The 12,637-nt window shown below is 37.7% G+C and overlaps 1 protein-coding gene across 1 annotated transcript; it reads right to left on the bottom strand.

Annotated features, from left to right (window-relative positions):
- On the bottom strand, positions 9,414–10,277 carry LOC104709825. Its single transcript, XM_010426381.1, has one exon. The coding sequence runs from the start codon at positions 10,275–10,277 to the stop codon at positions 9,414–9,416; it is 864 nt and encodes a 287-aa protein (XP_010424683.1).

Genomic DNA, 12,637 nt, shown 5'->3' on the forward strand with positions numbered 1-12,637 from the left:
TGAAAAGTTGATAGAGAGGCTAGCATCCAGCAACAGTACTAAGAATGCAGACTTAGAACGGAAAAGAGCACATGAAGGGTATGATTCAAATCAGTTTACTACAGTGAATGTCAAATTGGATACAATGCATAATCTTCTTGCTGGGAAGAAATCAGTCCATTTTGCTGAAGATATTGAGATTTTTGAGCCAGAACCGCAGAATGTAGAAGAAGATGTCAACTTTGTATATTGGAATCAAGGCTAAAGGTTTGGAAATTAGCAAGGCAACATGTCTTTCAGTGGAAACAACCAGCGCAACAACTATCAGTCTAATTCTACAGGCTTTATTCCTAAGCAAGATTATCAGAAACAGCAGCAGAGCAGTGGTTACACCAGGACCTATGACAACTTCTCTTACCAATCTCCTCCTCCTAAGACAACTGAAAGTAGGATGGAGGCAATGCTTGAGCAGATTCTTTAGGGACAGGAGCAGTTGACAGTGACATTCAATGGGAAGATTGACAATGTCTATACTGAGCTTACTGACAAATTTGATTCATTGAATGTCCAAGTTAAGAAGCTGGAGAACCAATTTGCACAAACTGCTGGAGCTGTGAAAGGGCAAGAAGGATTCTTACCAGGAAGAACTGAATCCAATCCTAAGCACTCTTGCAATGTTGTGACCTTAAGGAGTGGTAAGCAATTACAGTCTGAAGCTGAGAAGAAGCAGAAAGCCAAAGAATTGCAGGAACTGATCGATGAGGATGATGAGTTTGACGATCCGGAACCAGCATCGACCGATGCAGATGCAAAGCATCGATCGACGCAACCCTCAGCAGGTACTATGTTCTTAGTTTCCTTTCTTTATGCATGGATGCAGGAAGAGCCTACGAGTTTTAATCCAGATGATGGGAAAATGCTTTGTTTAAACCTACTACTGCCTGGTCTGATAAGTAAGGACTTTGCTCTCAGTAGAAGTCAAAAAGCCTTCAACAAGACCATCCGCTAGCACCTGCTGATCAAGCCAGGTAGCAAACAAGCTGACTTACCGGCAACAAGCACCTTTTTCGGTCGTAGAAGAATTGACTTTGCGAGACAGCATCGACCGATGCAATTCAAGCATCGACCAATGCAACGTCCAGACCAAGAAGGAAGTTACGAAAGCTCTGATTCCAGTTGCTGAGAGAGTTTATAAACCCAAGGTTCCTTTACCCAAGAATCCAAGGAAGTCTAAACAAGAGCTTGATGATGCTAAGTGTAAGGCTATGATGGATAAACTTATTGTGGAGCTGCCATTGATTGATGCGGTTAGAACTTCTCCAATGCTTAGGAGATATGTTAAGAGGATGGTGACTAAGGATTTGAATGCTGAGCAGGGAGTAATGATGATTTCAGCCCAAGTTAGTGCCATCATTCAGAACAAGATCCCAGAAAAGCTTCCTGATCCAGGTAGTTTTGTTCTTGATTGTACAATCTTAAGTGAAAGGTTTGCTAGATCTTTGTGTGATCTTGGTTCCAGTGTCAACTTAATGCCTAGATCAGTATCACTCAGCCTTGGGATGACAGATTTCCAACCCACCATGATTACTCTTATCCTTGCTGACAGATCAGTTCGTATTCCTGACGGTATTCTTGAAGATGTTCTAATTAAGATTGATAATTGTTTGATACCTACTGATTTTGTGGTCTTGAAGTATGAAGAAGAGCCTAAGGATCCTTTAATCTTGGGAAGATCATTCTTAGCTACTACTGGAGCCATTATTGAGGTCAAGAAAGGACAGATTGGTCTTAATGTTGGAGATTTGCAGATGCGTTTTGACATGGATAAGCTGGTTAAGAGGCCAACCATAGATGGTCAAACTTTTTATGTGGATACATTGTCTAATCTTGCTGAAGAGATTTTCATGGAGCTGCATCCTGAAGATCCTCTTGAGAGAGCATTAGTTGCTTCTACTGAAGAAGTTGAGCATTTAGATGACATTGCTGCTGGGTATGTCAAGCTACTAGATGCTAATGATCAAGTAAAGAAGTTGGTTGCACAAGAGGAATTGGTTGGTACTTCTTCACAAGCTGAGAAACTATCTGATTGGAGTCTAGAGAAAGTTCCAAAACTTGATCTCAAACCACTTCCTGCAGGTTTAAGGTATGCATTTCTAGGTGAGAATTCTTCTTATCCTGTTATTGTTAATGCTTCCTTAAACAATGCAGAGCTCACTTTATCGATAAGCAAGCTGCGCAAGTTTCGCAAAGCTCTTGGCTATTCTCTTGATGATATTGCAGGGATTTCTCCAGACTTGTGCATGCATAGGATTCATCTTGAGGAGAGAGCTAAGACATCTATTGAGCATCAGAGGAGGCTAAATCCGAATTTGCAAGATGTTGTCAAAAAGGAGATCATGAAATTGCTGAATGCCGGGATTATCTACCCAATTTCTTATAGCAAATGGGTTAGTCCAGTCCATGTTGTTCCGAAAAAGGGTGGAGTTACAGTGGTGAAGAATGACAAGAATGAGCTGATTCCGACACGGACAATCACCGGACACCGGATGTGCATTGATTACAGAAAGCTGAATGCCGCAACAAGGAAAGATCACTTCCCGCTGCCCTTCATTGACCAGATGATTGAGAGGTTAGCTAACCATTCATACTACTGCTTTTTGGATGGTTACTCCGGGTTTTTCCAGATTCCGATTCATCCTGATGACCAAGAGAAGACGACTTTCACTTGTCCATATGGTACTTTTGCATATCGCAGAATGCCTTTTGGTCTCTGTAATGCTCCTGCGACATTTCAGAGATGTATGATGTCCATCTTCACAGACATGATTGAAGATTACATGGAGGTTTTCATGGATGATTTTTCTGTATATGGGTCTTCATTCAAGAGCTGTTTGGATAAACTCTGCAAAGTGCTAGCTAGATGTGAAGAGAAGCACTTAGTTCTTAATTGGGAGAGTGTCATTTTATGGTTAGAGATGATATAGTGCTTGTTCACAGGATTTCAGAAGCTGGTATTGAAGTTGACCGCGCTAAGATAGAAGTGATGATAGGTCTTCAACCACCAGATAGTGTGAAGTTGGTAAGGAGTTTTCTTGGAGATGTCGGGTTCTATAGACGCTTCATCAAGGATTTCAGTAAGATAGATAGACCACTTTCAGCTCTATTATGCAAGGATGTCAAATTTGAGTTTACTGATGAATGTCGTTTAGCCTTTGAACGGATTAAGCAAGAGTTAATGAGTGCTCCTATTGTTCAACCACCAGATTGGGATTTACCTTTTGAAGTAATGTGTGATGCCAGTGATTTTGCAGTGGGAGCAGTGCTAGGACAGAGGAAGGATAAGAAACTTCATGTTTTTTACTATGCTAGTAGAACACTTGATGATGTTCAAAGGAATTATGCAACAACAGAGAAGGAGTTGCTAGCAGTAGTGTTTGCTTTTGAGAAGTTTTGTTCTTACTTGGTTGGATCAAAGGTGATAGTTTATACAGATCATGCTGCACTCAAATACTTGATGCAAAAAAAGGATGCCAAGCCAAGGTTACTAAGATGGATTCTTCTTCTTCAAGAATTTGACATTGAGGTTAAGGTAAAGAAAGGGATTGACAATGGAGTAGCTGATCATTTATCCAAGATTAAGATAGAAGATGAGGTTCCAATTCATGATTCACTGCCAGAGGAGAATGTCTACTTTGTTGATATTGGTTCTCAAGTTACATTGTTGCAGTCTCGGGAAACTTTGCAGAGTCGTGGCAATGCATCGATCGACACATCTGGTGCATCGATCGATGCTTCATCTTGATACGAACAGGACTTGGCTATTGCATCGACCGATACATCACTAAGCATCGATCGACGCTTGGTCCAGGAATCGTCGGATTATGAGTTTGACGACGACATAGCTGTTGTAACTACTTCTGATTAACCATGGTATGTTGATATCGCGAATTACCTTGCCGCTGAGGTGGAACTAGACAAGTTTACAGGGTATGCTAAGAAGAAGTTCTTGAGAGATCTTCGGAGATACTATTGGGATGAACCTTACTTGTATAAGCATTGCAGTGATGGAGTTTACAGAAGATGTTTAGCAGAAACTGAGGTACCTGACGTTTTGTTTCATTGTCATGGATCTGACTATGCCGGACATTTTGTTACATTCAAGACTGTTTCCAAGGTTCTCCATGCAGGCTTTTGGTGGCCAACGATGTTCAAAGACGCTCATGAGTTTGTCTCAAGATGCGATGCCTGTCAGCGGAAGGGTCAAATCAGTAAACGGCATGAGATGCCACAAAACTTCATTCTTGAGGTTGAAGTGTTTGATTGTTGGGGCATTGATTTTATGGGACCATTTCCTTCTTCTTACAAGAACAAGTACATCCTTGTAGCTGTTGACTATGTCTCCAAGTGGGTGGAAGCTATTGCAAATCCCAAGAATGATTCTGCTGTGGTTCTTAAGTTGTTTAAGACCATTATCTTTCCACGGTTTGGAGTGCCTCAGATTGTTATCAGTGATGGATGTAAGCACTTTATTAATAAAGTGTTTGATAAGTTGTTAAAAAGTATGGAGTTCAACATAGAGTGGCCACCCCATATCATCCCCAGACTAGTGGTCAAGTTGAGGTTTCTAACCGTCAAATCAAAGAAATCCTTGAGAAGACAGTGGGTGTTACTAGAAAGGATTGGGCAGCCAAGTTAGATGATGCACTTTGGGCATATCGGACTGCATATAAGACACCACTTGGCACTACACCTTTTCATCTGCTTTATGGGACAGCAGGTCATTTTCCAGTGGAGTTAGAGCACAAAGCATCCTGGACTGTTAAATTGCTGAATTTTGATGACAAGACAGCTTCTGAGAAAAGGTTGGTTCAGCTGAATGAGTTAGATGAGTTTAGACATCATGCATTTGAGAACTCTAAGCTATATAAGGAGAGAACCAATGGTTATCATGATAAGAAGATCATCTGCAGAAATTTTGAGCCTAATGACCAGGTACTTCTGTACAATTCTCGCTTGAAGCTGTTTCTAGGAAAGCTTCGTTCTCGCTGGTCCGGACCATTCACTATCCAAGAAGTCCGCCCTTATGGAGCCATTGTGCTGCTTAACTCCAAGGATGAGAAGTTTACTGTCAATTGACAGAGGGTGAAACACTATTGGGCTGAAGCCGGAATACCAGACGGACACATTGTGCGTTTTTGATAATATTTGCAGTGAGAACTGATTTATTTTACAAGAGTGTTTAGAGTTCTAGATCTGATTTTTAATTGCTTGAATCCTATTATTTGACTGATTTAATATTTCATAAATTCCTGAGAATTTTCCTAGGCTAGCTCTTTGATCCCTTGAATTTACAACACCTTTAAATTCTTTTTTTGCATTGTTTTTAATTTAATAATTTGATTTAGCATAATTAAAAGATTAATAAGTCTATTGTGTGATCTAGAGTCTTTGTGGATTCGACCCCTAGAATATTACAACTGCAAGGCTGTTAGTATCATTAGGGTATTACAATTTGAGCATATCAATGTTTAGGAAAAACGTAATTAAAAAAATATTATTGCCACGTCAAACACCACGTCAGAAATCGCTGACATGTATTAAATAACTCAGCCATATCGCGTTACATAAGTAATGACCGCTGAGTTACAGTACGTTGCGGCTGATTTATGGAAAAAACAGAGCGGACGGCTGACTTAGAGAATAATGAAATCTGGGTGAGTTATGCTCAGCCGTCCTTACGGCTGAGTTTTCACCCGATGGTTGAGTTGTTAAAATTTTGGCTGAGTTATCATTACGAGACGGCTGATAACTCAGCCAAAATTTGGGAAGGTTGGGAAGCTGGCGGTAAGGTTCATAGGTCCTTACCAAATTGAGCAAATAGTTGGGGAAGTGGCTTACCGCTTAGCCATGCCGGAAGTGATGCGCCTGCATAAATTCTTCCATGTGTCTCAACTTCGGAAGCATATTCCAGATCCTAATGCCATCGTGGAAGAGCCGATTCAGGAGTTGAAAACGAACCTGACCTACCTTGAAGGGCCAATGAGTATTGGCAAGTGACGGGTATGGAAGTTAAAGAAAAGGGAAATCCCTCAGATCCAAGTGTTTTGGGGAAAGCAGAACCGGAAGGCTGCAACTTGGGAGGACGAAGGGAAGTTCCGAGCCAAGTACCCTCAATTCTTCATCGATGAGGAAGAGGAGGCCGGACCATCAGGGACGAATTCTAATAAGGGGGAGAGAATGTAATGACCCTCACTACAGGGTAAATTCTTTCTAAGGATTAGATCCGGGAAGGGCTCGAAAGGAAAGAGAGTTCAAGCAAAGAAAAACTGCTAAGAGTTTTCCGAGGAAAAGTGGATCGAGCGGCAGGTCGATCAGTTGGTCGAACCAACGGACATACGTACAGGCGTACGCGGTATGCGCATGACAGCGTACGGGGACAGACAGGTCAGCGTACTGGCGTACGGACATTACCATAACTGCGACGGGTTGCGGAAAGTGGAAAGGAACCCGCTAATTAATATTTAAATCGAGTGGGATATAAATATTAACTAATTAGGCATTAGTGGATTTTTCCAGTTAATGTTTTAATGTTTAATTCATTAAAAATGGAGAAGTGGGGAGATCATTTTTTTTAAATCGAAAATGGCAAAATGGGAGGGAATATTCCCCACTCGCCACTTGTGAAGGAGCGAAGAGAGAGTGACACCTCATCTCTTTGTATTTGCCAATTGTTGAAGAAGAAGAATGTGGAGGCGACACATATTCCCCCGCCCCTGCGTGTGGCATGAAGGAGTCACTCACACTCTCTATTTAAAGCCTCCATCTTTCTCATTTGGGAGAGGAAAATAGAGAGAGTGCCCAAAGGCTGTTCAAGTAAGAGTAGAGAGAAGTAAGAGTTTTTTTCTAAGTGTGAGAAGAGAGGTTATTGTTTGCTAAGTCCGCGAGTAGAAGCGTTGAAGCAAGCAAGAGATCAGGTTGGAGAAGCTGAAGCTCTGTGAATATCTGTGAGTTCAGGAGCATATCTTCGATCTAGTTTGGTGTTGGGAGACCCAAACTACTGTCTACTTGCATGTGCATATAGTTGCATTCTTCTTGATTTCTTGTTAGTTTTCTTAAAGTTTTGCATTTTGGATGGTTAATTCCATGGTAGATCATAAACGTTGATGTCGATCCGTTTCTTTGATCTATTTCATGTGAAGCCTCGCATTTTTCCTTGTTGTTTATGTGATTTTTAGATCCATAAACTTAAGAGAATGCTTGAGATGAGTTCCATGGTGGATCGCAAATGTTGATGGAGATCCATTTGCTTGATCCATTGCATGTGAGGTGAATTCCATGGTAGATCGTAAACGTGGATGTCGATTCGTTTACTTGATCTATTACATTTGAAGTTTTTGTTGTGTTTAGAAGTTTATGTGTTCAATAAGACCATAAACTTAAAATTTAATTGTTGGATGGTCTTAGTGCGTGGCGTTCATGACGGGGAGGTCCGAACAGCCATAAGCGCACTAAGACTGGAGATGTGTCCGATCTTCCCTGTGAAGCAGTTTCAACATGCAGCTTGTCATAGTCTTGCATGTTGTTGCGAAGAGTTCAGTCTTGGCTCGCTACCTTGGCCGAAGCTATATACATGACTGTGTATTTGGGATATTATTCTGGTTGCATACCTTTGTGGTTGTAATGCAGAGATAAAAAGTCTTTTGTTATAAATTCGGTGAAGATACACGACGTTGTATTTAGGCCTAGCCTCAAACACTATAAGTCTTTTGTTATGTGAAATAATAATTTATTTAATATAAATTCGGTTTTATATTCATGTACGAGTGTCTGGCTGATTATGACCTAGTTCGGGTCGGCTCAACACTTGGACATCATAAGGGTTGGAAAGCCTAAGTGATGTCTAAAGTGGTGGGAATGTCTCTGATGAACTGGTTAAAGGTCTAAATGTGTTTTAGAACCTCGGCCGGATCGTTGGTAATTATTCCCAAAGTAACGTCCCAGGGCCGTTCTGGGCGGGTTTGGCCATAGCACGGTTTGGGGGCGTTACAATAATAGTATCATGTTGCGGCTGAGTTATAATTTTGTTTGATGGCTGATTTACATATTCGTTTGGTGGCTGACTTGCCACTTCAGACGCATCATCCATGTCATCATCTTCTCCGGAAATACGAAACGTCGTTCCTTCTCTTCAAGTGGTTCAAAAGTGAAGAGTTTACATGTTTTCTACCTTCTTCTTCACCTTGTTCTTCCCCTTGTTTTTCTCCTTGTTTTTCACTTCTTAATTACACTCATTCTTATTAATTTTCCTCATTCTTCTTCATTTTCTTTCATGGATCCAGTTCCGGTAATTGGGTTAAGAAACACAAATCTGTATTTAACACTGATGATAGAGGGTGTCGAGTTGTGCAGATAGATGCGGAAACAACGTACGACAAGTTTACTTTAAGTTTATTTCTTGTTATAAGTCAGCCACCAAACATTATAACTCAATCATCATATGAATTTAAGAGACCTTTAGTTTTCCCTTAAGTATTATAACTCAGCCATGAAGTAATATAAATCAGACGTTCACTTTCAGTTTATTTCTTGTTATAAGTCAACCACTAAGCATTATAACTAAGCCGTCATATGAATCTACGAGAACTTTCGGTTTCTTTTAAGTATTATATAACTCAGTCGTGAAGTAATATAAATCAGACGTTCACTGTCAATAATGACGTGGAATCGTTTGCTGATGTTTACTTTTTTAATATTTTCAAAATTAAAAATAAAAAATAAATCTAGGGTGTTGATTGTAATTACACGCAAAGCAATAAATATCTAAACAATTTTTAGAAAATGTATATATATATCAAAAATAAACCAACTTTTCTATAACATGTGAGTAATTCTTTCTAGTATATATTCATTTACATGACTTTTGGGTAAGACACATAGTCGAATTACAAATAGACAATATAGTCCCACCACCTCAAATCATTACTGCATCAGTACATACTATATTCTCCGGCATTTTATTCAAAATACATTGATCAATTGTGAGATCTCGAACTCGTTGAATCAAAGAGAGAGAGTTGTGTTATGGACTTATGTTTATGCAGATACAGTCAGCTTATCTCTGTTTTTTCCTCCTACAGGTAATTTAGATCTACTGTTACAATACACAACCGTAAATTTTAACTTCTTAACCTTTGTCGTTGTAAGCTCAAATAAGAAAATTGTAAGCTGATGCCACGAAATTTGACTGAAACATCATTAACCACTAGAGATTCTTGAGTAACAAGAATTTAAAAACCTTTATTTGATTGATCTGTGTATTATTATTATTACATAACATGATCTTGACTCTTGAGACAAAACATTGTAAGAACTAAACTGAAATTGTATTACGAACTAAACATCCTTAACCACTAGAAGAAATAAACACGAAAACTTTAGTGATGGGGCTGGGGTATGAAAGTGGTTAACCACTTTGTGAGGCGGTCCATAGCTGACAAATCCATCTTCTTGGGAAAATTGGTGAAAGTAACGGCTTTGGGTAATGGTCCGACCACAACTCGAAGCTTAAGCCCAGCCGCGCAGTGACCCGTCTCTGAGCTAATGAAATAGTGAACTCCTGGTTTGGTGAGCGTAACGAGATCATGGCCCGTCTTGTGCACGGCTACGCGAGAAGTCGGGTCGCAGGTTATGAATTCAAGGTCACCGGTAATCTCTAAGACGTCGTTTACTTCCTTGTCGTATACGAAAAGTAGACTATCTCCTACATGAAACAGTTTATCCTGACTCCACTTGTTATAGTAGTCGCTCTCTTCAGGAACGCTCCATGCTTTAGAGTCACCGACCTTGTAGATTTCCCCAGAAGGAAGGATCTTGCTCGGTGGTGGTGGAGGAATAGGACGTGACGGGTCATGAACAACAAGAACGTCGAGCCTCTGTCCAAGTACGCATTGAGCTTGATTTGAGCTGATGAAGTAGTGATCTCCGGGTTCCGTGAAGGTTACCACATCATGTCCTGTATTGTAGACGGCTTTAGGAGAAGAACTCTCGCAGAATTCTAATTCTAAAGCGCCCCAAACTTGAGTAACGTCGTTGACGTAGGGATCGTATTTGAAGACCAAAGAGTCTCCTACGTAAAACACCTTTTCCTTGGCCCATTCGTAATACAAGCCTTCTTTTGCAATCCATCCAGCCGAGTCCCCTACGGTGTAGACAGTAGCCGAACAAGAGCCAAAGAGAACCGTGAAGGTTGTTATCACCAGCAGCACAAAGAGGAAGATCTTCTTCATTGTTGTGGCCATGATTAAAATAAACAAATTGACAAGGGAAGAAGATAGGTTGTGAGATCTCGAACTCGCTGAATCAAAGAGAGAGAGAGAGTTTTGTTGTGTTGTGTTGTGTTGTGTTGTGTTGATGAATGATGAGTTGTGAAGAGAATAGATTGCCCTATCAATGTTTATATAATGCTTTAGTACCATTCCTAATCCTTTTCGGATTTTGTTTTGTTTATTTCTTTTTCTCTAAATTAACCGAAGATATATTGAATTAAAAAAAAAACATGGTTTCTCTTTGCTTTTCTTATTACACCTTTTCTGATTAGGTTTATCTGTCTTCTTATTAATGCATTTATTTATAAAAATAGCCTATATATATTTTTTCACTACTGAATAATATAATTGGATATTTATTTTAGTTTCTATAGAACAAAATATATCTCTTATCTAGTTATTTTAAAATTTGGGAGTTATTGTTTCCTCTATAAAATTGGGTTAGTTTCTTTAGACCATCATCTTCAATGGTTTACTTTATTTTTTGCTTGAAAAATAGAGCAAATGTTTACTCCAATAGTTGACTCTATTTTTTACTTAAAAAAATAATCTGTTATATTTTATTATATAATCTGTTTTAACTTCTACCATAGGCCTCTTAATTTAAAATTTTACAAATTCAATCAACTTAGTTTATTTTTAAAAATTATCTAATAAAATTATGATATTATTAAAATAAAATGTCATAACAAACCATAAATAGAAGATACAATGATTAATACATATTTATATAAACACCATCATTAGTATAAATTTTTAATTTCATAACAACCCACATAATTTTTATGATATAATATTATTTAGGTATAAAATGATAAGATATCAAAATTGAGAAAACATTTTGTAAATAGAAAAGTTTGCTCCAAAAATAAAGAAATTAATAGTATTGCTTTAAATTATAGAGCATCATTGGAGATGATTTTACACCAAATATAAAGTTTGGAGCAAGATTTGAAACACCATTGGATGATCTTAGAGCTAGAAGAAATACAACAATCAAAATTTTAAAATTTTCTTTCTTTCTTTTGCTTACTTTTACTAAATTGATTTTTTCCTTTCTTCTAACTTGAAAATCTAAAGAAGACTGATTAATAAATAAATAAAATTGAAAATATATTTAAGATATTTATTTTTTTTATTTTCTTCTAAGCAAATTTTTATTTGGTCTAGTATCTAATTAGTAATCTATTTTAAATTTTTAAAGATTTTCATACATGTATAGATAAAAATATTACTTATCTAGTCAAATGTCTATCTTGTAATCTACTTCTTAATTTGTTTATGTTTTTTTTAATATATTTCAATTTACATAGATACTAATCAACTTTTTCCAGGCGTCCACACATGCAATGAAGCAATATCTAATATATTTATATTTTAATAGTCTACTGTTTTATAGTTTATTTTTGGTGCACACAAATTAGGTATGATATATGAGAAATTAAAATTGATTAGCTAAAAAAAACTAGTAAGAAGAAACCAATAATTTTCTTCTTAATAGCTAATTTCCACGCGTCCACACATGGTTCCTCGTTGCTTCTTTGCTCTCATCTTCCTATTCTTCTTACTTATTTCAGCTTTCTCTTTTGCAAGTTTTAATCAAAGGATTCAACTTCAACAAAAAAGCAATAATCTGCTAACTTGAAAATCCAAACAAGACTGATTGATGATAAAGATCACTATTGCTTGCAAGGCTTTTTTTGTTTCTGTCTAATTTAGTTTCTCAGTTTTGATTTTGTACACCCATTAAAAAAAAAAAAAAAAATCCAAACAAGACACGTACGATTTGTACGGACGAACGATTATAAGCAATCATCAAAACAAGAAACCAACGAAGTAAATGAGAATAAATAGTAGAAATTTTCTTTTTGGGATAAAGTAAAAAATGAAAGAACATATTATACCTTTTGTATTTCTTTTTCCAAGTTATTATTGAAAACTGAAATTGTCCTTCCATAGCTTCTCTTTTTTGTTCTATGTCCATAACCATAACCTACAAATCTCTTTAAACCAGGCAAAAACAATAGTAACCAAACAAACTAAAATTGGACCATGGGTAGAGAGAGAGAGAGAGAGAAAGAGACTTTTGAAACTGCCCATTAGCTTTAGAATGTACCATGAAACTTTGTCAGCTTAGCTAGAGATAGGCACAGAGAGTACAATTCATCATAAAACTTATAAGCTTATCTTCTCCTTCCCAATTATATATACATCTCAAACTATATAAAGAAAAAAAAATTAAGATATAAAGATGAAAATTTTTAATTCATGGATTTGGTGTATGCAGCTCAATATGATGAGTTAATCTTGTAGTTAGAAGATTTTGAGTAATT

This window comes from Camelina sativa, chromosome 8, assembly GCF_000633955.1.
Source record: "Camelina sativa cultivar DH55 chromosome 8, Cs, whole genome shotgun sequence".
Classification (NCBI taxonomy): domain Eukaryota; kingdom Viridiplantae; phylum Streptophyta; class Magnoliopsida; order Brassicales; family Brassicaceae; genus Camelina; species Camelina sativa.

Coding starts and splice junctions, on each gene's coding strand:
- LOC104709825 (XM_010426381.1), bottom strand. CDS start 10,277: ATGGCCACAACAATGAAGAAGATCTTCCTCTTTGTGCTGCTGGTGATA.